This window comes from Gekko japonicus, unplaced genomic scaffold (assembly GCF_001447785.1).
Source record: "Gekko japonicus isolate JY-2015 unplaced genomic scaffold, Gekko_japonicus_V1.1 scaffold11, whole genome shotgun sequence".
NCBI lineage: Eukaryota > Metazoa > Chordata > Lepidosauria > Squamata > Gekkonidae > Gekko > Gekko japonicus.
The window spans coordinates 252,751-276,622 of record NW_015166418.1 but is presented as its reverse complement, the minus strand read 5'-3'; the positions used below and the strand labels follow the sequence as shown (position 1 = coordinate 276,622).

Genomic DNA, 23,872 nt, shown 5'->3' with positions numbered 1-23,872 from the left:
CCTCATTCAAGTTCTATTATAGATTTTTTTAAAAAAAGAAGCATACAGATCTGTTAAGGCTTTGGTTTTCATGAACAAAACTCAGGCTGTAGTATTTTGAAAGTTGGATTTCCATTCTTAAAAACCAAGAAGCTAAATGTATGCTGATGAGAAGCCACTGTATTAGTGAAACATGAATACTGAGGAGTCATTCAATATTATTATTCACAAAACGTCTCTTGTGACGACTAATTAATTTTTATATTTTTTTCACCTTTATCCTAAAAATAAACATTCATTTCAGTTGTGAATCCTTTGATATACCTTCAGTCTCAGGCACTGGCAGATCTTCAGGGAGGGGATTTTCAAAGTTCAGTAGCAATTACCAAGAATGGTTATGTGTCTTTCCTGCCTATCGTTGACATGAATGTTATGATCAAAAGATAATTCTTGACAGATTTCAGAAACTGGCAGGAAATAGTGAAGGAAGTTGTCTACTGAATATGTTGGACTTGAGCCAACACATCTTCTGTAAAAACTACTCTGTAGCTGAAGCAGTTTTAAACTATACATTAGGCTTCTTAACTCCCGCTGGTGTGACCTTCCTTTAGCATTTTACAAGGACAGGTTTATTGCCCTCTTAATAGTTGTTATAAATGATAATTATTTGTTTATAGTGCCCATGGGTGTACTGGAGTGTGTAATGAGTGTGCTCTTACAGCAACATAAAAAGTCAGCCTTTTCCTATAGAGCTTTCAGTGCAATTTCTGGAATAAGGAACTTGTGGGTAAAAAAAAAAAGAACTTCCATTGCACAATTATTTGATGTTGTCTGCAGCATGGACCATAATATTCATATATAACCAACAAAGTTTTATTACTGTAACAAATTTAGCATTTAACCCATGTTTTTGCATTGTAGAACACTGATGTGTGGGCCAATTAAATGCATCTTTTCTTCTGAGCACCTGATCCCCCCCCCAAGGCAGTTTCCTGTAACAGTTTATATATTAAGGTCGACAACTTTGTTATTGAGACAGTTCTCATGCCAGGAATGGCTGATTACACAACTTGTCTGAAAATTCTTCTTCTTGGTGTAAAATAAGAATATGTGAATATTTGAAAGCTGCAGTGATTATTCTTCCCAAACAATGCATTTTTAAAAATTCTGACAGCTGGAGTTATTGTTTTAAAGTAGGCATATTTCTATGTAATTGTAATGTATTGCACTCTCATCAAGCTTCTAAGCACCTGATTCTTATCAGAGCTGGGCACTTTTAAACTGCATTCTTCATAGAATTGGGCTGTTAAATTGTCTTCTATGGTGAAATGTTCCATTTGACTTTTTTGTCCTTTCCCTTATATTACAAAAAACACACATGTACAGTCTGATTCCCTGACTATCTACTTGGAAGTGTTCCAGTTTGTCCAATGGAACTTATTTTTAACTAAGTACATAGAATGGTGGCTTTGTTCTTAGTATTAAAACTAGTACACCGAAATACTATTTATCTCTACTAATTGTCCAAGCTGAATCAATATATACAATTGCAGTGGTTTCAGAGAACTCCATTTGTAGTGATCAATTTTTGAGCTTGACCTTTTACAGTACCTTTCATACCAGAAAGGATAAGGATTGTTTTTGCATCACACCCTCTTGCAATCCTTAGTAACAAATGCACACAGTAGAAGTTTATTCATCTTCAAATAAGCATCTTCAAATAAGCCTCTGACACCACTCTGATTTGTCTTGGATCAGTAATAGTTTATCTGCACAGAGATGTTGCCTAGCATTCACTTAGTGAGGCCACTGAAAACTGAGCTGCAGCACATGTAGGATTTGTCATAAGGCTCCTTGTATTGTCGCAAAATGGTATGTGCCTTGGACACACAGACAGAAACAGCCAGTTGAGGAACTCTGATGCACCCACACTGTCCTGACAACAGGGCACCACCTGACATAATTTATAATTTAAAGACATCCTTAACAATGTAAGGGAACTGGTAGTTTGAGGACTTGCCTTAAGATCACATAACCTTAGTAAATTCTAGAACAAGACTTACAGGCTGCCTCTTGGCACTGGTATTCAGAGGCTTATTGCCTCTGAATATAGAGGTTCCCTTTAGACACTACGACTAGTAGTCATTGATAGACCTATCCTCAGGACCGGATTTAGATGAAGAGAGGCCCTAGGAATGAACAACGATTATCACTACGAGCACTTTATAGTATTAATTGCATTTAAGTGTATGTAATGTAGGACTGTTTTATCTTGCTTTTAATTGTTTTCTCTTGGCGCATGGTGCCATTAACTGTGAGCCGCCCTGAGGCTGTTGGTGGGGAGGGCGGGATATAAATCCAATAAATAAATAAATAGGCTACTCCACTTGTGAGGCCCCTCCCAATCCCCCACCCTCACAACTAGAAGAAAATGGAAGAGTGTTATAAACAAAACTGAGTGAAGCCAAGGATGATGATGGGTATTTAAAATTCTGCAATTCACAATTTCTCCTCTAAAGGACATGTTATTGTTAAATACCATAGTGATTGAAAAAAATGCATAAATGTTAAAATTAACACTGAAAAACTTTTGCAATAACTGAACTTTGTAAACCTTTTGTGGAATAAGCATTTTTAGGAAAATGAAGTTGTAATGTTATTCTTAAAAAAGAACCCTTGAGTTTACAAATTATATTGCTTGGGAAGTATAAATAATATGATCATGATTATCTGACAGTGTGGCACTTTTAGAATCTACTTTATGTTGTCATTAAACAGTCAATTTTAAAATACATATTAAGAAGTAAACTACAACCATCAAATACAGTAAGACTAAAAATGTTCTTTTCTAGCCTTCCTCATAGCAAAATCATCCAAAACTTCATCAAAATTTGTCTAAGTTTGTCACTTTCAATGTACAGAATGCTCAGTCCAGACAACCTCTCTTGAGACATCGTGGCCCTTAATTCATTTTTAATTCTTTTGAGTCTTGAAAAACTACTCTTTCCTTTGTATATAATTTGATAAAGGTCTGTATGAGACAGAGAGTGCTCTTCTGTAAGCCTATGACTTTGTCTCACATACAGGTGAAAGTGCAAAAGTTCATCAATAAGTTTCAGGTCAATATCTTCTGGGTATGCTTCCATCAACAGTTCAACACCTTGCTGTATTTCTTGCTTAGATGCTGTCAGATTAGCAAGAATGGGAAACAATTGTGCAACATCACTGTACACTGTACTTCTTTTTAAATTGGCTTCAAGTGCATCTAGTATAGGAATAAAGGATTTTATCCTAAACTTATCTCTTGAAGAAAGTGCATCTAAGGCATCAGGTGCACTTCTGTCATTTCTTTGCCATTCCCTTACTCTTTGTCTCCTTGTTTTGTAGTTAACATTTGGCAAGGTGGCTTTTGCTTGTTTCTCAAGCTCAACCAAAATCTTCTCTACTTTTCCTTAAAAAATCCAGAAGTGAACTGTACAAACTTGCACAAGAACTCAATAACAGGTCTGATTTTGAAGGGCTTTGCTGACCTTGTGAAAATGACTTAGCACACGGGTCCAAAAATACAGCCTAAACACAAATTCCAGTTCTTTCATTTTCTGCAAAAGATTGTTAGCTTGAAGTCTGGTCTCCTCCTTCCCATTAACGTCAGAGTACGAATGACTGAGGGCATCAGTGATAGCACTGTAAGGTCCTGGTCACATGGAGAATTTGCCATGCGAGAGGCACAACTGCCGGGCGGATTAAAAGGGCGCGATCATACAGCAACATCTGGCAAGCATCGCGCGCCCGTCTCCAACCCGTAGCCTCCGCCCGAAGATGCAGAGTTTAAAAGTAGCTGGGAAAGTGTAGTATTATCCGGAAAATGCGGGGCACGGGCGGGCATTTGATCACGGAAGCGCTGGTATCCCATCGGATGTTTTCTTGTAAGCCTCTGTGTGCACAAACGCAATACTGCTTCATTGCCATGCTTCGCCATCACCGTGTGATTGGTGGCTGATGGCCTGAGCACGGAGCCTCGGGGGAACGTTGGATCATGATACTGTGATTCATTTTGCTCTGGAGCAAAAAGCCTCACCCCCCAAAAAAATTATCTCGCTCGTATGACTGGGGCCTAACTTTCCAAAACAGCTTCTGTGGCTTTTACATGTGTGTCCCACCTAGTGTCTGACAAATATTTAGGCACTTTAGACTGAGGTGCCAAAAATGATTTTAGAACTGCCCATCTCTTTGTGGAGGATGAAAAGAAGGTATAAATTTCATTGATAATGTCAAAACAGTTCACTGCATCAAGGCAGCAATCCACAGCTGAACAGCCCACCAGATTTAACGAGTTACCTGTGCATGGAATAAATCTTGCAAATTCTTTTGATGATTTTTGCTGCATACCATTGTACTTCCCAGCCATGTTGGCAGCATTGTCATAAGACTGCCTGCGGCATTTTCTAAAGTCAATTTCAAGTTCACTAGTGAAATAGTTGAACACTAAATCAGCCATGCTTTCTCCTGAGTGGTCTTTTAGCTCAAGGAAAGTTAAAAATCTCTCCATTGGCAAACCATCTTCAGGTGATACATATCTGAAAATTAAAGTCAACTGATCAGTATGGGAAATGTCAGGAGTGGAATCTACTGAAAAGCTGAAATATCCTGCCTTTCTCACATCAGCCAGAATTGCATCCTTAACTTGTTTTTGCCATGAGTTGAATCATTTCCTCACATACAGTTTTTGACAAATAAGAGGGATTGCCTGATCCAGAATGTCCATACCAATTGATATGAGCAAGTAAAATGGACCAAATTTTGCCACTAGTTCTAAAAGACCAAGATAATTGCCATTATTTGGCGATCCAAAGTGTTAATTGTCCCCTCTGAATGGTAAGCCTCGTTCTACAAGAGTGCATATTACAGCAATATTTCTCTCCATGACATGCTGCCAGTACTGCTGTTCTGCTTTTATTTGTTACTCTAGCTTGGAAGTTAACGTTTGCCCTTGCTTCCTTTTTAGGTAGGCCAACATGGCATTCCTATGCTTCTCTGAGTTTTCATGAGTTTGGATAAGATGGGGGTTTTGCCAGTCATCAAACCCTTCAGTAGCTAAAGCTGTGGGAAAAGATGCAAGGTTTGGAAAGAATTTACAAACAAAACAATAAATCTGGCCCTTTGAGGGAGAATATACAAGCCACTCTTGGCTATATGGTTCCCCATTTGCTTTTGTTGAATAAAAAAGAGCTTTTGTGCAAAACCTGGACTGCGTTTTGTACACTTGCTTGGAATTTGAAAATGGTCCACAATGATGCAGAACTTGAGAGGGACCCCTCTCTACCCAATACGATACTTCCTCATGTGATAATTCTGACCACAAACCAACATCTGTTACAGTAGATCTATGTTTGGCATTATCTTTATCTGCATCTGGAACACCTTGGACTTGGCCTATCTTACCAGGTGTGACCTGCAAAATCTGACTATTTACATTATTTTCTTGTGGCTCTTTAGCCTTTCCCTGTCCAGTAAGTGACTCTTGAATTAGTTCTATATTTTCAGTTTGAGCCAGCATCATGGCTGCTTTCTCATAGTCAGCTTGCTGTTCCACATCCTGCTTTGCTGTTTCTCTTTCAAGGAGGTTTTTGTCTGGTTGCATGCTAGTAGTTGGCTCAGGCTGGATAGCTTCACTGCTGGCTCTTGTTGCTTCAATGAGTGGTTGATGCACCTAAGCAGTGATTGGTCTTAACTTCATTACCATAGCATTTTCAAGTCTCTGTCTCTTGCGCTTGCTAGCACCACTTTCAAATCTTTTACTCATGCTCAGATTAGAATCTAAAAATAAAAAGTAAAATTAATCTTCAATGGATAAACACATGGATCAGAGGTCCATCAGTGGCTATTGGCACAAGGTATAGATGGTTGCTGCAGGGTTACAGAATTCAGTTTTCCACTGTGGCGAAACGGGTGGCCACCCTCAGCCTTGGGGAACTGAGTAGCCAGTTTGTGTCTCCTGAGCCCTACTTCGCCTTCCCACCTCCTTGGTGGGCTTCTGTCACTCTTCAGTAGCTACCACCACTCACTGACTTCCCTATGCCTTTCTTGAGGGGCAGTGAGACCCCTCTGACTGACTCCTGGGGTTTGGAGATTAAAACTCCTAATTCTGGGTTTCTCCTGGAGGTTTGGCATCTGCACATTTTGGGTTTTTTTCCCTCCCAGGACCCTTCTTAAGGCACTGGTAGTGGGCAGAGCGGGGAAGACTTCGTGGTCAGATTTTATTGACTATTTACAAGTAACACGATTTTAAACACAAAAAGGCACTTTAAATCAAACACAGAAAGGAAAACACCACTGGGCACAAATAAACTATGACAAACCAGAGTTCCTCTGTCCCTGAACTGATCCCTATACTTATTTTCCCTCGGGATGAGGTTCAGTTACCAACCTGCAGCCTGGCCTCCTGCCTTCTACAGGTAGTTCTGCATCCCTCCGAGGATCCCTTCCCACTGCTGCCTTCCCTGATCCCCAAGGCCTCTCTCTGCCTGTGGGCAAACTGCAGCAAGAGCCTCCTGGCTTCTCTGAGGGTTGCAGGACGACTCCTCGCTCCCAGGCTGGCTGGAGCACTTATGACTCTACTCCCTGGCTTTCCCGCACTTTTTGGCCATAGAGGCATCTGGGATTTGTAGGCCTACCCTGGAGTTTTGCCCTACTTCCCAGGGTGGGTGGCCATTTTAACTAAACTAAACAACCTAAACTAAAGCAAACACAAGATGGACTCTATTGTGTCACATCCAACAAGCCAACCCTATAGCACAACATCATTTTCCAATCTAAACTTTTTCAAAAGTTTATAAACTCCCCAAATTGCCAAAGGAATTCAAAATAATTTTCTCCAAGACACATGCAATTAGGAGGCTTGAAAATGATGCAAAAACGCAGGTTAATAATTAACTATAATTTCTCATCTAATAATCCCAGCAGCAGCAAACACCAGGCTCCCATCCAACAATCAATACTAGCCATTTAAAAGAGCCAACTGCCAAAAAATGTTATATAAAATAAATATGTAAAACTTTGATTAGATTCTGCAATGGCTTTAGAACAATTAATCTACTATTAATGTATGAAGCAGTATTGTTTGGATTTATTGGCATGACAATTGACCATCAATATTTCTTTTCATATCCAAGAAGTTCTGAGAAAGGGGTTGCAAGTGCATGCTGTAGGCACTGACAGGGCTCTGTGAAGTGTGAAAGATAGACTTCCCTGCCTGGGAGGGGTGAGGCCAGTCACATGTGTTTGCACTGTTCAACCCAAGGAGGAGGGAAGGAATGGAAGGGACTTGGGAGAGCTTGTTTGCCTGGTCTATCTGCCCCAGCCGGCCACCCACTCGCACTCTCCCAGTGATTAAAGTGCAGCACGTACCACTACTGACCTGACCCTTGAGCTGGGGAAGGCTGTGCAGCTGCATGTTGACTCTGGGATGCTGGCTCTGGAGTCCTGGAGTCTGTACTCTGAATAGTAGCATCAGGGACCTAGAAGGGACCCAGAGTTTCAAATTGGGTCCCACTGGCTGGCCCTGAGTCTCATAGTTGCTGGGCCCAAGTTGCCCTGCCCTCGCATGAAGTCTTGGGTTTGCAATTTTGGGAGAGGGGAGACTGCCTGCTTGGGGGGGGGCAGGGCTGTGGAGGCCCCCTAGATTTAGAGGCCCTAGGCTTCAGCCTACTTAGCCTATACATAAATCCGGCACTGCCTATCCTCCATGAACTTGTCTAATCTCACCTTTAAAGTTGTGTATGCCTGTGACATAGAGAAAACTTTACAAATTAGGGGACTAGTCAGAAGTAAAAAGGGGAAATCAAGAGAGTCAAGTAGCTCCAGGATGGAAGCTATTTCAAACCACACTAAATGAGATCCAGATAGACCGCATGTCTCAGGTTAGAAAAGGTACCATCAAGTCTGAAAGGATGCCTGCATGATTAACAATACAATTCAGGGAAGCATGGGGGGGGGGGCTTTAAAAAGTAGACAGGTTATTTATTTATTTATGTATTTGTATTTATTTGGAACATTTTTATGCCACCTCCCTGGGAGACCAGCTCAACACAGCTTACAAGTAAAATATAAAACACCAAACAGATAAATATAGTTAGAAATTAAACACATTTTTTAAAAATTCAACCAAAGCATAAGTACAGCATAAAACATTTAACAGCTTTAAAAGTCTCTCTTTATTCTCAATAAAAATAGTCCATAGATGTTTCCAGTTTCCAAACAGATAAATATAGTTAGAAATTAAACACATTTTTAAAAAATTCAACCAAAGCATAAGTACAGCATAAAACATTTAACAGCTTTAAAAGTCTCTCTTTATTCTCAATAAAAATAGTCCATAGATGTTTCCAGTTCACCATGCAGAAATTAAATTACAGTACAGTATAGTAGGAGCTGCGGTGGCTCAAGTGGTTAAGATGCTGAACTGCACTGTGGAAGGTCAGTAGTTCAGCAGTTCGAGACCCAGGGTGCCGCATGACAGAGTGAGCTCCCGTCTCTACGGTAGTTCCAGCTCCTGCCAACCTAGCAGTTCGAAAGCATGAAATTGCAAGTAGATACATAGATACTGCTTCGGTGGGAAGGTAATAGCGTTCCGTGCGCCTTGGTGTTTAGTCATGCCGGCCACATGACCACAGAAACATCTTCGGACAGCGCTGGCTCTTCGGCTTGGAAACGGAGATGAGCACCGCAACCCTAGAGTCAGATTCGACTGGCTTTCGAGCAAGGGAACCTTTACCTTTACAGTACAGATAATAAAATACAAATTAAAAAGAGTCTCATAAAACAAGCTACAGCAGAATTTAACAATTTAAAAGATTCCCTAATTAAAAGCCAGGGTGAAAAGGAATATTTTGTCCTGGGGCCTAAAAGGGAATACAATGGATAAGCCTTAAGGGGAAGGGCATTCCACACACAAGGTGTCACCATTGAAAAAGCCCGATCTTTAGTTGCCACCAGCCTCACCTCTGTATATGGGAAGACAAGGACCAGAGCTTTTGAGGAGGATCTTAACTAGTAGGCTGGACAGTATAGGAGAAGGTGATCTTTCAAGTTTGCCTGAATGAGATGAAAAGAGAGTACATGGTCTGGCAAAAGACATGCATGTTAGCCATTAGGCAAGGAAAAAGATCATTTTTGAGGAATAGGTTGTAAAAAACAGATCAAGACAAACAATAAGCATTCGCTGAGAGTAGTCCCTGCCGAGAAGGAGAATAGGAGGCCACCCTGAACGCCCGAATGAACGCCTGACCGAGGACTGCCTGGGGAGAAACGGAGCCGAGCCCGAGCCTGAAGCCTGAGAGACAACAGCCACACCACGGGGGTGCCGGTAGGATGTCCCTCCCCCTACTTCATGTGGCCCGAGTTAGGGTAAAAACTGTTCTTAGAACACCCTGTAAGCCGCCCAGAGACCCTCAGGGGTTAGGGCGGGACAGTAAGCTGAAATAATAAAATAAATAAATAAATAAATAAATATGTCAGAAGCAGAAAACCAGTCAGGAAGGTAGTTGGGCCACTGGATGACAACGAAATAAACAACTTCTGAAGGAGGACAGGAAAATGGCAGATAAGCTAAATTACCTCTTTGTATCTGTGCTCACTGTGAAAAAAGTGGGGCCACAAGCTAGAGCCATTATTTTCAGGAAGTCTGAAGAACTCAAGTCACATTGAGGTGACAAAAGGTGAAGTTTTATACCTACTGGGGAACTTAAAACCAATGAGTCTCTGGGTTCAGATGGTACACACTTGAAGATTCTTAATGAACACAATTGTGAAATTGTTGATCTACTAACCAGGGTATGTACCTTGTCACTAAAATCAGCCTCTGTACCAGAGAACTGGAAAACAGCAAATGTTACACCAATTTTTAAATTAGGGCCCAGAGATGAAAAAGGAAATCAAAGGCCAGTTATGTCTGCCCCATGTAGATTAGTAGAAACTGTTATTAAAGACAGAAATATTAAATACATAGAGGAACAAAGCCTGCTAAGAGAAAGTATAGCTTCTGCATAGGAAAGTCCTGCCCCTCACCAGCCTTTTTGAGTTCTTTGAGAAAGTGAACAAACATGTAGATAACGAGGATCCAGTAGGCATGATATACTTGGACTTCCAAAAAGTTTTTGACAAGGTACCTCACCAAAGACTCCTGAGTAAGTTTAGCAGTCATGGGATTAGAGGATGAGTCTCAGTGCAAAAGGCAGACTACAAATAAATAAATAGATATACACAACTGCATATTCAGAAAAAGTATTCCTATCAGGCCCCCCCCAACAGCTTACAGGAAAAGGCATCCACATGACACACAGGAGCCATGGGCTTGACTGTTCGCTGAAGAGGATGGTGGCCAGAAGGCAAAATTCACTTTTTGCCCAGAAGAAGCAAAACAGCAGGGAGAGGGCAAAGTATAATGCACACACTTGCGAGCCCTTCTCTGGCTACTCACCCAACCAGGTGTACAGTAACAGGTCAGAGCATAAGGCACTGGGCATCAACCAGCAGCCCTGCCGTCAACACCAGTCATACAGAGCGGGAGACAGGAGGGAAGACTTCAGAGAACAAGCTTAGGTGCAGTACAATCCTTTAGGGATTCTGTCCTGAGGTACAGTAGAGAGAAGAGATTGTATTTATACCCTGCCCTTCACTACCCAAAGGAGTCTCAGAGCGGCTTACAATCTCCTTTCCCTTCTACTCCCCAAAACAGACATCCTGTGAGGTAGGTGGGGCTGAGAGAGCTCTTTCGAGAACTGCTTATGAGAGAACAGCTCTGAGAGAACAGTGACTGACCCAAGGTCACACCAGCAGCAGCTTGTGAAAGTGTGGAGAATCAAACCCGGTTCTCCCAGATTAGAGTCTGTACTCCTAACCACTAAACCAAACTGGCTCTCTTACAGTACATGTAAGGGTGCTAGGCAGAGCAGCCTTAGACATATGCAATGACATTTGTTCTCTCCCTTTAATGGTTGTGCTCAGTGCCCTGTTGGTGAGAAATGCTGCTAGTGCATGTCTGAGATATGCCAGTGTAGGGCTTAGTCACCATTCTAAGCCTATTCAAACCTGGGCTTAGGATGGGCTGTTCTTCTGCTTTCCACATCTTGTGTTATGTATAGCAAATATCTTGAGATGCTGACAGAAATTTCAAAAACACTGTGATATAGCAAGGGGGCCTGCTATTCAAAGGCTAAAATCACACTGGAGATGCCAAATCCTTTGTTCTGGCTAAAGTAGCTCTTTGCATCCTGGGCCTTTATTTCAGAAAGAATAGGATGGATTTTATTTCTTTTTAAAATGCAGTACTATGTGTTAAGTGAGGTGTCAGCTGTACAAGTATCCCTCTATAAGTGCCTTTTGTTCACACGTATAGAAGTATTGCTAGGGAAAGCTCATTTACAGAATACAAATGTCTCACATTAGATGGCCTCTGTTAATAGTTTTTTTCCTGCACAGACAATATGATGTTGCTTTGAAACAAATACATCTAAGTATAGTTTTGATACTACATTTTTATTAAACAAATAGGCTATGTGGTAGAGATGGGCACCAACCTAAAAAAGGCAGTTTGGTTCAGGGTTTGGGGCGGCCCGTGGACCAAACTCCAAACTGAACGGGACCCACATGAACTGAACCAGTCTGGCAAGTTCAGTTCCTGGAAGGGACTTCCCTTCCACCTTTCTCCTGGCCATGGCTTGCTGTGGTCTATAGATCATACCCCGAATACATAAAGAAGAGAAACCTGCCTGGGGAAATGATAGTCAGATTTTCAAAAAGGTCTACAAGAGATGCAGTTCTCAAAGCTACCAATGGAAACATCTTGAAGAATAGAGAGTTGGAAATAAGAGTTCTAAAGGATGTACCATTTGAAAACAGAAAGAAGCGAAGGTATTACAAAGATTTAACTACATTTCTACAAAAGAAATCAATAAGCTGCAGATGGCTTCTGCCGGAAGGATTAACATTCAAGTACAAGGATTTAAAAGAAAAGATTGACTCTATTGATAAAGCAAATGATTTTTGGAGAAAGTTCAAGGACTACCAAAGGAAATATCAGCAGAAGAAGAGAAGAGTCATCAAGAAGAAGGAGAATATGGCTTGCGTGGCTCAAGAAGTTCAGAATCGGATACAACCAGTTCATCTGAAGAAGATTCCTCATCAGAATTGGGAGAAGAGTCATCAAGAAGAAGGAGAATATGGCTTGCGTGGCTCAAGAAGTTCAGAATCGGATACAACCAGTTCATCTGAAGAAGATTCCTCATCAGAATTGGGAGAAGAGTCATCAAGAAGAAGGAGAATATGGCTTGCGTGGCTCAAGAAGTTCAGAATCGGATACAACCAGTTCATCTGAAGAAGATTCCTCATCAGAATTGGGAGAAGAGTCATCAAGAAGAAGGAGAATATGGCTTGCGTGGCTCAAGAAGTTCAGAATCGGATACAACCAGTTCATCTGAAGAAGATTCCTCATCAGAATTGGGAGAAGCTGTACCCAAATTACCCAAAGGCAAAACTGACTTTGATAAAGATAAAAAGAAGGGAAGAAGAAACAAGAAGAGAATGTAACTGAGACATAAGCACTTGAAGAGATAATTATCTTGCTTGTTTAGAGCAAATACTTTAAGCTTTTACTTACTGTTATAAACTGAAAAGAAGCTTTACTCATGTATGACTTAATATGAGAAACTTGAATAAGTATTTATTACCAGCCATATATATATATATATATATATAAAAGAATGTGACCAAGCAAGTTTAAAATCTTTCTACTGTTTCCTGCCTACTATTATATTTAAACTGGGTACAAGCCACCTTATAAAGATTTATGGCAACTGTTCCACCCAGGTTCACATCTGCAATTATAACACCAATAAAACAAAAATGTAAATATATTCAAGAATTCACACAATGACTTTCCAGAAAAGCAATGTAACAATTGACTAACACTCGTTTATGGATAAGATTTGAGTACAATAGTACTTTAAAGACCAAGATATAAGCTTTTGAGAGTAAAACCTCCCTTAGTTGTATCTGACAAAAGGAACTTTGACTCTCAAAAAGCTTATACCCTGGAAATCTTGTTGGTCTAAGGTGCTACTGGACCTGAATCTTGCCCTACTATTGCAGACCAACATGGCTTCCCACCTGAAACTATCATTAATGAGTATTACAGGTGGGCATTACATCTGCAGAACACTAGCAGCAGAATCCTTTTTTTAAAATTTATTTTCATTTTCCACTATAACAGAATTAAACATATCTCTTTCACACTCAGTTACAACTTATAATATCCATTACGTCTTCCACATTTTACAACTTTTATATCGTACTAGCATAATTCAGTTTTAATTTATCTTTTTCATCTTCAGCCAGTCATAAAATAATTTCCATCTGTCCCAAAAAAGTTCCTCTGGTTTATTTTGTAGTGTTGTATTTAACTTGTCCATTTCAGCTATTCCCATGACCATATTTTTGAGTTCTCCTATAGATGGTATTCTTTTAGATATCCAACGTCTTGCTATCAGAATTCTGGCTGCCGTTAAAATATATACAATTATATGTGTATGTGATTTAATATCTTCCGGTAACATATTAAGTAGCCAAATTTCTGGCTCTAGAGGAATATTTATTTTTGTAACGTCTAGGAGAATTTTAGCAATTTTCCCCCAATTTTTTTTGAATTTTATCACACTTCCACCATATGTGGAGGTATGATCCTACATTCTTCCCACACCTCCAACACATTTTGGATGCTTTCGGAAAACATTTTGCGACTTTAGTGGGTGTCCAATGCCACCTATAGAACATTTTGTATACATTTTCTTTATATGGCGTGGCTCTCATAAATTTTAAGGATTTCCATGTTTTTGTCCATTGCATTGCTTCTATTGGATGTCCTATCTCTTTTATCCAAGCTAACATGGATGTCTTTACTATTTCTTCTCACAAAAAAATCTTCTATTAATATAATGTAGATTTTCTTAATAAGTTTATTCTAGTATCTTCTAACTTTGTCCATTCCCTTATCCATATCAGTGAACTGCAAAGTAATACAGTTGCCAGTTTGGTAAAGCAAAACCTCCTTGCTTTTTAGCATCCTGAAGATACTTCAGTTTTATTCTCGTTTTTTGGATCGCCAAATAAAGTCACCTACGATTTTCTCCAAGTCCTTCTGGCAAATTTTGTGCCAGAAAGAGGAATCTTGGGAGAATATTCATTTTTATCATTGCTATTCTACCCAGTAAGGAAAGATGCATTCTATCCCAATGCTTTAGATCTTTATTTATATCTTTTATGAATTGTAAATAATTATTTTCATATAATGTCGAGGTGTTACTTGTAATCCATATTCCTAGATATTTTGCTTTCTGCACTACCTCTATCTTTGATATTTCTTTTATTCTTTGTAACAGTTTTTGTGGACAGTTTTTTGCTATAATTTTGGTTTTTGAGATATCAATTCTGAAGCCGGCTATATTTCCAAATTCCTGAATATCTTCTAATAGATAGGTTAAAGAGTGTTCCGGTTCCTCTAATATAAAAATCAAATCATCTGCAAAAGCTTGCAGTTTAAAACTTTCCCCTTGTACCTTCAACCCTTTTATCATTTCATTTTTTCGAATCCTCTCCGCCAATGATTCTAAAGTAAAAATAAACAATAAGGGAGATAGAGGACACCCCTGTCTAGTACCTTTTTGGATTGAGACATTCTGGGTGAGTTTGCCATTCACTAAGATTTTTGCAGTTTGAGTATTATATATGGCTTTTATCATTGTGTGGAAATTGCTTCCGCATTCCCATACTGAAAATTTTTGTAACATGTAATCTCAGTTGATATTATCAAACGCTTTTTCCGCGTCTAAAAGCGTTAATATCATTGGCTTTCCTGGATTCAATTCATAATATTCTAACGTATTAATTACGTTTCTTATATTATTTTATATTTTCCTTTTTGGTAAAAAACCAGATTGATCTTTGTGTATTATATTACTTAACACCCTCTTCAGTCTGTTAGCCAGAATTTTTGCAAATAATTTATAATCTGTGTTTAATAGCGAGATAGGTCTATAATTTTTTATTTCATCCTCCTTCGAGTTTGGTTTATATATCAAAGTTATAATGGCTTCCTTCCATGAAGCTGGGATCTTACTTGATTTTGGAATGTTTTGTATTCATAAATGGTTCCGAGACCTGCTCTTCAAATATTTGATAAAACTCTGTGGGAATACCATCAAGATCCCGGAGTTTTTTGTTTCCCCCGCTCTTTATTGCTTCCGCTATTTCACAAGGTGTAATTGGGTCATTTAATATCCCTATCTGCTCTTTGCTAAATTTGCCTTTCCCCCATTTTTCTTGGTAATGTTGCACTTCTATACCTAGGATCTCTGATTTTTGATACAGGTTTTAATAGAATTTTTCTACTACCTCTTTTATATCTCTTTGTGAGAATTTCTCTTCTCCTTTCCCATTTTTTAGCATTTTGATTATTTTTTTCTCCTTATCTTTTTTCAATTTATATGCTAACCACCTCGAAAGTTTATTAGCGTTTTCGAAATAATACAATTTTGTCATTTCTATTTTTTTTGCTACTTCCTGTGTTAGAAGAAGATAAAGTTGATGTTGTAGCTTATTTAATTTCAATCTAATATTTCCCATGACCTTGTTCCTATCCTTTATTTTATTTTCCTCCTCTTGTATTTTCTCTATCAATATTTCATATATAAAATATAGCAGCAGAATCCTAAAATGTGTCTCCAAACGGCAAGGGTGGATGACTAAATTCTGTGCTGGCATAACTCAGAGACAGGTGTAACTGCTGTGCTAGCATACACTTAGGTGGTATCAGAAGTGTGTAATGGCAGAGGGGGGCTTAGTTGGCTTCCTAAGTCTCTCCAGCCCTGGCATTTCCCTGATGCTGGCACAAAGTTACACCACATAAAGGCTGGCATATGTCACACACTCAAATTCCCTCCCTCCCTCCCATGCCTCTGGGCACCAGTGCAGCTTAGGATGCCAACTAAGTCTGTAGTCAATGACAAAGTACCTGTTCATAGCCCTCCAAAACACTGTATAAACTCCAGCTAAGAAACCAATACTCAGCTGATAGTGCATGTGGCACAGAGGGATATCACTCTGGGCTCAAGTCATGCACACTTTTAGAACATGCACACACACACATGGGGATGGGAACCCCACAAAAGAGGACTTTGCACAAGGGGCCACTGAGCACACACAGCCAAGGGAGAGGTCTTGCTGCGTATGTCTAAGAGTGCTTTGCTCAAAAGGACCCTAACTCCTGCACACAGTATGGGAGGTACTCTGCCTCAGGACCAAGGGGGAGATTACTAACCCAGCTAGAAATGCAAGGAAAATGCACCCAACACAGGTATGCAAAGGAGGAGTCCTGCCTCAAACTGTTTTTCCCTGCCTGCCTTGGACCTACTGTGTGCGCTGCCTCAGCAACCTTGCCTTAAGCAATAGTTGCTGCTTGCTAACTTGTGAACAGGGCCCTTATCTCTGTTTAAGAAGAATCTGGTATCTAAGTGCTGGTGCCCACCCCTACCTCTCACTACCTCACCTGCCTTCAACATACAGTTTACCATGAGAGGGGGCTGAGGTAGAGGTGGTCCGTTGTGTGCACGGATATATTCTTGCAAGGAAAGGAGGGTTCCCAGGTTGCACACTCCCCCAGGACCCCCCCCACACCTCTGCTGAGTGAGCTATAGAAGTATGTGAATGCTGTGGTTCCACCTTCCGATACTATGACTGCTAAAGCTTACTCGGGAATCTTTAGTGAGGTGCCTTGTCAAAAGCCTTTTGGAAGTTCAAGTTTATAATGTCTACCATGTCATTGTTACTCATGTATCCATTAACCTGTTCAAAGAACTCTAAAGGTTGATGAGGCAGGGCTTCCCATTACAGCTTTGCTGGTTTTCCCTTAGCAGGCTTTGTTGATTGATATTCTATGTACTATGTATGTTTCTAATTTAGCTGGGCTAACTGACCTGCAATTCCCTGGATATCCCAACAGGCCCCTTATTAAAATTTAGTGTGAGATTTGCCACTTTCCAGCCCTCTGGCATAAAGGCTGAGCTTAGGGACTAGTCGGTGGGGTTATGATAGATTCCAGTGAAATCACTATGCTCCCTGAATTTTGGCAAGGGATTTTTCTTTCATATTTGTCCCATTTGTGCAGTGGGCATAGGATATTGACTAGTGACAACGATGATGTACCACCATCTCAGGACCAGGGCTCTAGTCGGGGGGGAGCTCTCAGGTACGGAGCTCCGGAAGAGAACCTCTAGGGGGCGGGGCGGTCATGTGGTGAAGCCCCGCCCCCTTCTTTACCCCGCCCTCTGCTTCGATCCTCATTCCGTTTGGGAATGAGGATGAAGCAGGAGGGTAAGTAGCCGGGCCTTCTGACACACTTCCGGTGATGTCAGGGGGTGTGGCCTTCTGTCACTTCCGGTGATGTCAGGGGGCGTGGCATATGCAAATAAGTTATGCTAATGAGTTATGCTAATGAGCTCCGGCAGCTCTTTTTCTACAACAAGACCCCTGCTCAGGACTAATCTATAAGTTTTATCTAGACTAGAGTATAGAGGCCAAATGTTTTTTTCTGTTGAACTTCTATGATTATGTGTAGAAGAAATTATCCTTTTAGTAGACTGCTTAAGTGCACTAGAAATCCAAGTCTACAAGACGAAAGGCTGTAACCCAACTTTATTTTACCACACAGCTACACAGAAGAATATATACATGGTTACCAACACATGAGGCTCTTACTGGCATGCATTAAGCACCCTCCAAAATGGCCAGTTCAAAGATGGACAATCTTCATTCAGGGAGAAGCAAGTATTGAATCCTTCCAGTTAGTCCAAAGCAGGGCTTCTTGGCTAGAAAACAGGCACACTACTGGAACTTTCAGCATTTACAGTGCAACTACGTACAGAATTACTCCAGTGTAAACTCACTGATTCTAAAGTACTTACAATAGAGTAGCTCTGCAGAATACCACAAGTCGGTTTTCCATGGCTAGATAAAAATTCCCATCTTTTTCACTACACATTACCACTGACACTGTTACCTACTACTTCCTCAAAACTCCATTTTACAGGTCATCTTCCCCTTACTTCTTGTATTTCATAAGAACATAAGAGAAGCCAATGTTGGATCAGGCCAATGGCCCATCTAGTCCAACAGTCTGTCACACAGTGGCCAAAAATAGCAGGTGCCATTAGGAGGTCCAGCAGTGGGGCCAGAACAGTAGAAGCCCTCCCACTGTTGCCCCCCCCCCAGGCACCAAGAATACAATGCATCACTTGCCCCAGACTGAGAGTTCCTATCTATACCTTGTGGCTAATAGCCATGATGGACTTCTGCTCCATATGCTTATCTAATTCCCTCTTGAAGCTGTCCATGCTTGTAGCCACCGCCACCTCCTGTGGCAGTGAATTCCATGTGTTAATTACTCTTTGGTCTAGTGGTTAAGTGCGCGGACTCTAATCTGGGAGAACCGGGTTTGATTCCCCACTCCTCCACTTGCACCTGCTGATGTGACCTTGGGTCAGTCACAAGCTCTGGCACAGCTGTCCTTGAAAAAGAACAGTTTGTGTCAGAGTTCTCTCAGCCCCACCCACCTCACAGGGTGTCTGTTGTGGGGAGGGGAAGGGAAAGGAGTTTGTAAGCCGCTCTGAGACTCCGTGTGAAGGGCGGGGTATAAATCCAATCTCTTCTTCTTCTTCTTCTTCTCCTACTCTTCTGAGCTGATAATGGGCACACAACCCCATAGTGTAAGATTTTGTTCCATATGTAAGCATGTCCCTAAATACACAGCACCAAAAAAATAGCAGCTTCACAGGTCCTTCTTTATGTCCCCCAAATCTCTGGAGTCAGGGGGTAAAGGTGGCCACAAGGAATAGGATATTTTTGATGACTGGCTACCAAGCCCTCATTTGCCTGGAAACTTCTCAGGATTATTATAATTTTTTGTATTAGGCATAGCCTTGTTTCAAATTGCTTTTACTTAATCTTTGTTTGGTTTGTATTTATTGCTTTTACTTGGCTTTACTTGCTGTTCTGCTTTACTGTTGTATACATACTGGCTTTATCTGTTTTTCTTTCTTTTTTACTGATTTTGGGGAGGTTATATTGTTACATTTTATATCTGTAGTAACTGTACATCATGGTCATCACTATTAATAGGGAGAGAATATATACAAATATTTAAAAAAATAAACATAACTATATGTTGTCGAAGGCTTTCACGGCCGGAGTTCATTAGTTGCTGTAAATTTTCCGGGATGTGTGGTCGTGGTCTTGGCATTGTAGAACATGACGTTTCGCCAGTAACTGTGACTGGCATCCTCAGAGGTATAAACACAGAAAGATGGAATACTCTCTGTGTCAAGGTGAGAAGAAAATGGTAGGCAGTAAATTTATATCTACTCCAGAAGGTAGGTAAGGTAAGGTATGAGTTCCCCAGGCTATGGACATGTTAATGGAGGAGCTTTCCTGAGGTTCTTTTGTTTCCTGAGGAGGTTTCCTGCTTCCTGAGGAGGCTGAACATAGCCTAACTCAAACAGGACACAGTATTTTGTTCCAAGATACTGAAAGGTTGGACAACACTTTCAATTACCATGTCACATTACACAGGGAAGCCACTGAAATTCACAAACATAAACATAATTTCAACAGGAAAGAAGAGTTTAAAAATAAATAGGACATGGCTTCCTGTCCTGAAAAACACAAAAGGCTTTACATCAGATAATAGCACTACAGATAAGATTAGAATTTCAACAACCTCCTCAGGAAGCAGGAAACCTCCTCAGGAAACAAAAGAACCTCCTCAGGAAAGCTCCTCCATGCATGTCCATAGCCTGGGGAACTCCTACAAGACAATGACTCAGCCCTACCCACCTTCTGGAGTAGATATAAATTTACTGCCTACCATTTTCTTCTCACCTTGACACAAGAGTACTCCATCTTTCTGTGTTTATACCTCTGAGGATGCCAGTCACAGTTACTGGCGAAACGTCAGGTTCTACAATGCCAAGACCATGGCCACACATCCCGGAAAATCTACAGCAACTAATAAACATAACTGTCTAGACTTGCTTGAAAGGCAGAAGTTCCCTTTCAAAAACCACAGCAGGACAAAGGTTAAACTATGCATTTATGTCACTGCCTCTCCCCACATCTTGGTGTTGGTCAGCCTCTCATATCTTTACATGGTCCTGCATTCCAGCTGCAAATCATGTTAGTTTGCTTCAGCTGATTTAGCAAAGTTCCTGAACATATAGCATCAGCAAATCTGCCAGCAAAACACAAGCAGACAAGTCAATTACCTTAATGCTGTTCTAGATTTCAAAGTACCAGCACAAGCAGACCCTCAATCAGTACCAGTTTGTTGTTGAAAATACCAGGACAAAATTGGTCCTAGTAGCATTGCTGATGACATAAATTCAAATAATGAACTTGCACATGGAGTTATGGTCACACTGAAGTCAGTGGAACTCGCTTCCAGAATAAGGCTGTGTGTGTGTTTCACTCAGTTTTTACCCTTTGCCCTACAAGAAATCTTTGCATGTTTCTTGCACTTATCTAATTATACCAACCTGTATCCTCAGCAATGTGATCCTTTTCCAGACACTGTTTGGATCACAACATAACCAGGTTAAAGATGGAAACAGATGTCATGGTGGCTAGGCATGAAGTGTTTGCTTGTGTAAACATCTCATATGTTATTCATTACATATTCAGTATGTACACTGGCCATACAGATTTAGCTCACAGCAGCTCTGGCAGAAGTAGGCTGGCAAGCACTCTCTTAAAAAAATCCAACCACATGTAACCAGAACAAAAAACAACACTCCACACAATACATTTTATTAGGGCCAACCAAAATGACTCAAAGCATTGTGTGGGTTCCTAAGGTCACCAGAACTCACAGGCCAGATGTTTAAAAAATAATTAGGGGAGGGGAAAACATTTTTCATGCCATGATCTTAAGACCTGGTCTTGCCAGCATTTAGTGTGAGATGCAATGCAGGTTTTTGCATCACTGCTGGTGTTAGAATACAGCCCTTGCATCCTGGGAGAAGCAGGAAACAGCAATGGTGTCATCTCATTGGAAAAATAGAGGCCAGCAAAGTCAAAAAGTTGTTCCAAAGCCAGTTTGGTGTAGTGGTTAAGTGTGCGGACTCTAATCTGGGAGAACCAGGTTTGATTCCCCACTCCTCCACTTGCACCTGGCTGGATGACCTTGGGCAAGTCATAATTCTGGCACAGCAGTTACTGTCAGAGTTCTCTCAGCCCAACCTACCTCACAGGGTGTCTGTTGTGGGGAGGGGAAAGGAAAGGAGTTTGTAAGCTGCTCTGAGGTCCCGGTCACACGGGCCGGAAAATGTGGGGGGGAAGTGTGGCTATTTGCCCTAGAGCAAATTAATGCGTGGCCGCCGGATCACACGTTCTGCCGACGTCCCGTGGTTCGGGGGGAGGTACCGATCACACAACAATCCTGCGGCGTGGCAAAGAAGTGGCGCGGCGCGATCAGAGCAGCAATGGCTAGGCACTGCTGCCGTGGCAAACGGGGTTGTGTTTTTTAAAAAAACAAAAGTGTGCGCATGCGCCGTTGGGTGTGTGTGCGCATCCCATGGAGACTTGGGGGAAAAAACCACCTTTTTGCAACAGGACATGGGCGGGCGCCGGATGCCACAAACTACCACCGGAAACGCGATCAGACGCCCACCCTTGCCCTGCGGTTTCCGGAAACTAGTACCTTGGAGGTACTAGTTTATTTTACACCGCATCTTCGGCGGGAAGCCTCGGGTTAGCCACGGGAGCTCTACACTTCCCAGATGTTGCGGTGTGATCACGCCCAGAAAATCCGCCTATCTTCTGTCTCTGTAGCGTGGCTAATGCTCCGTGTGACCGCAGCCTGCGACTCCTTTGGGTAGTGAAGGGTGGGGTATAAATCCAATCTCCTCCTTCTCAAAGTGAAAAGCACAGTCCTTGTTGAGGGCTGAGAGCAGAAAGAAGCAATTTAGAAGTCTTCATGTTAACAGTGTTTGAGATAAATTTAAGATGATGCACAAGGTGTAACGCAGATCAGTATTTGAATCACAGAGGAATTGAGACAGCCTGGCTCCCCTACTTTTTTGACAACCACTTAGCTACTGTTTTTAGACTGCTACAGGGATGGGATTGATAAATTTAAGGTTGAAATCTTAAGGACTATTTATTTGGAGTAAGCCCTATTGAATAATCACAGACCTTCTTAATATGTTCCATTATTCAAGGATTTGTTGTCAGGCTGTAGGCCTTGTGGATTTCATTAAAGGCTCTCTACCCTTCTCTTCATAATTCAAGTACTGCTCTGACTGCAAATGAGTTGACTTGCACGATAAATATATTTTTATGTTGGTGGAACATTGATAGGGCATGCTTTTCCAGGGGCCACTATCATACTTTCGTCCTGAAATTTTGCTGAAACAAATGAACTAGAAAGGACAGAAAAAAACCTTCTGTTCGGACCAGCCATGCACATGAGGTCCAAAATCTCCTGTGTGAAGATAAGGAACAGCAAACAAAGTCACACAAATTCAGTGTGGACACCTTTCCATGTTCTTGGGATTGCAGTCTGCAGTGCTTGTACAGAGCAATCCTAAGAGCTTCTACTCGTGCAAGATCCTCAATGCTAAATGGGTATTTCAAGCAAGGTGAAATAAGGAACAGAGAGTTAGTGGCTTGATTCTAAGAAAATATGTTCGGCGATGTTCTTCTTCAAAGAGAACTGACAAGTGTATTATACAACCTCTGGCGGGGGAGGGCGGGATATAAATCAGAATATAAATAAAAAAAATAAACTACATAGCATATAGTGTCAGAGAACCATGGAAGGTATGTGAGTACATACATGTGTAAGAGCAGCAGGGCCAGCAGGGGGAAAAAAATAAGATGCTCAGCTGGAAGCAAATGACAACAGCCACTTTCCCATCAGTACAGCTGATACCCCTACACTTCCCTCCTCTTCTTGGGATCTACATTCAACCAGTGCCTCAGCAGCAGGGCGGATGCGCTCAAGCATCTTGTAGCCAGGAATATCTGTGCAAGCTGTCCTTTCCAGAGAAGATCACTTGCTAGCTTCAGTCGGAGACATCTTGGCAGAGTGCAAACTGTGGCACCTTCAAGATCAACAGACTTATTGTGGCATCAGTTTTCAAGGACCTGAGCCCGGTTGTTATTTTATTTACGCGACTGATAGTCTCTCCTTCTGAGGCTCAAGGCGGATTACATTCCCTCCTGCCTTCGGGCAGCATACACGGCTCTCTTTCTCCTTTTCTCCTCACCTCCACTCTGCGAATGTACTGTAAGCTCCTGACGGGTATAAGGCAACCCAGCGAGCTTCAGGGTTTAAGGCAACCCAGGCCTCCTCCGCCCGTGTCGACTCTTCTTTCTCTCTGAGTACACTAACTTCCTCAGATGCAAGAGGTGTGAAAAGCGCGCCGACAGACATTTCTATTGTGACGCAGCCTCTTCTTGCGTCTGCGCTGCCCCTCGGCCGCTCTCCTCCCTCGCCTCTCTCTTTCAACACCAAGTTTCCCTGCTCTCCTCGAGGGGCTTTCCCACCACTCCCAAACGACAGGGCGCCACCCCCATCCCAACCGCCTGGCCCCGAGGGATGCCTCTTCCTCCTAGCCTCAAGGCAGAGCTCTTGCGTGACTCACTCGCGATGGAAAGACGCTCCGGAGGAACCCATGACTGCTAACCGACGCTCCCTCTCTCTCGCGCCCCCTTCCTCCGCCGGCCGCCGCCGCCGCGCTCACGACCGCCTCCTGCTGCCAGAACAGGCGCCTTGGCTTTTTCGGTCGCG

The 23,872-nt window shown here is 41.7% G+C and overlaps 1 protein-coding gene across 1 annotated transcript in view; it reads right to left on the bottom strand.

The window, feature by feature from the left end:
* Window positions 1-4,477, bottom strand: part of MGAT4D (MGAT4 family member D) — a 76,689-nt gene extending 72,212 nt beyond the window's left edge. Inside the window, exon 1 of the mRNA XM_015411576.1 lies at window positions 4,318-4,477. Within this exon, the coding sequence (XP_015267062.1) occupies window positions 4,318-4,477 (160 nt within the window). The remainder of the gene's footprint in view (window positions 1-4,317) is intronic.
* Between the last annotated feature and the right edge of the window lie 19,395 nt (window positions 4,478-23,872).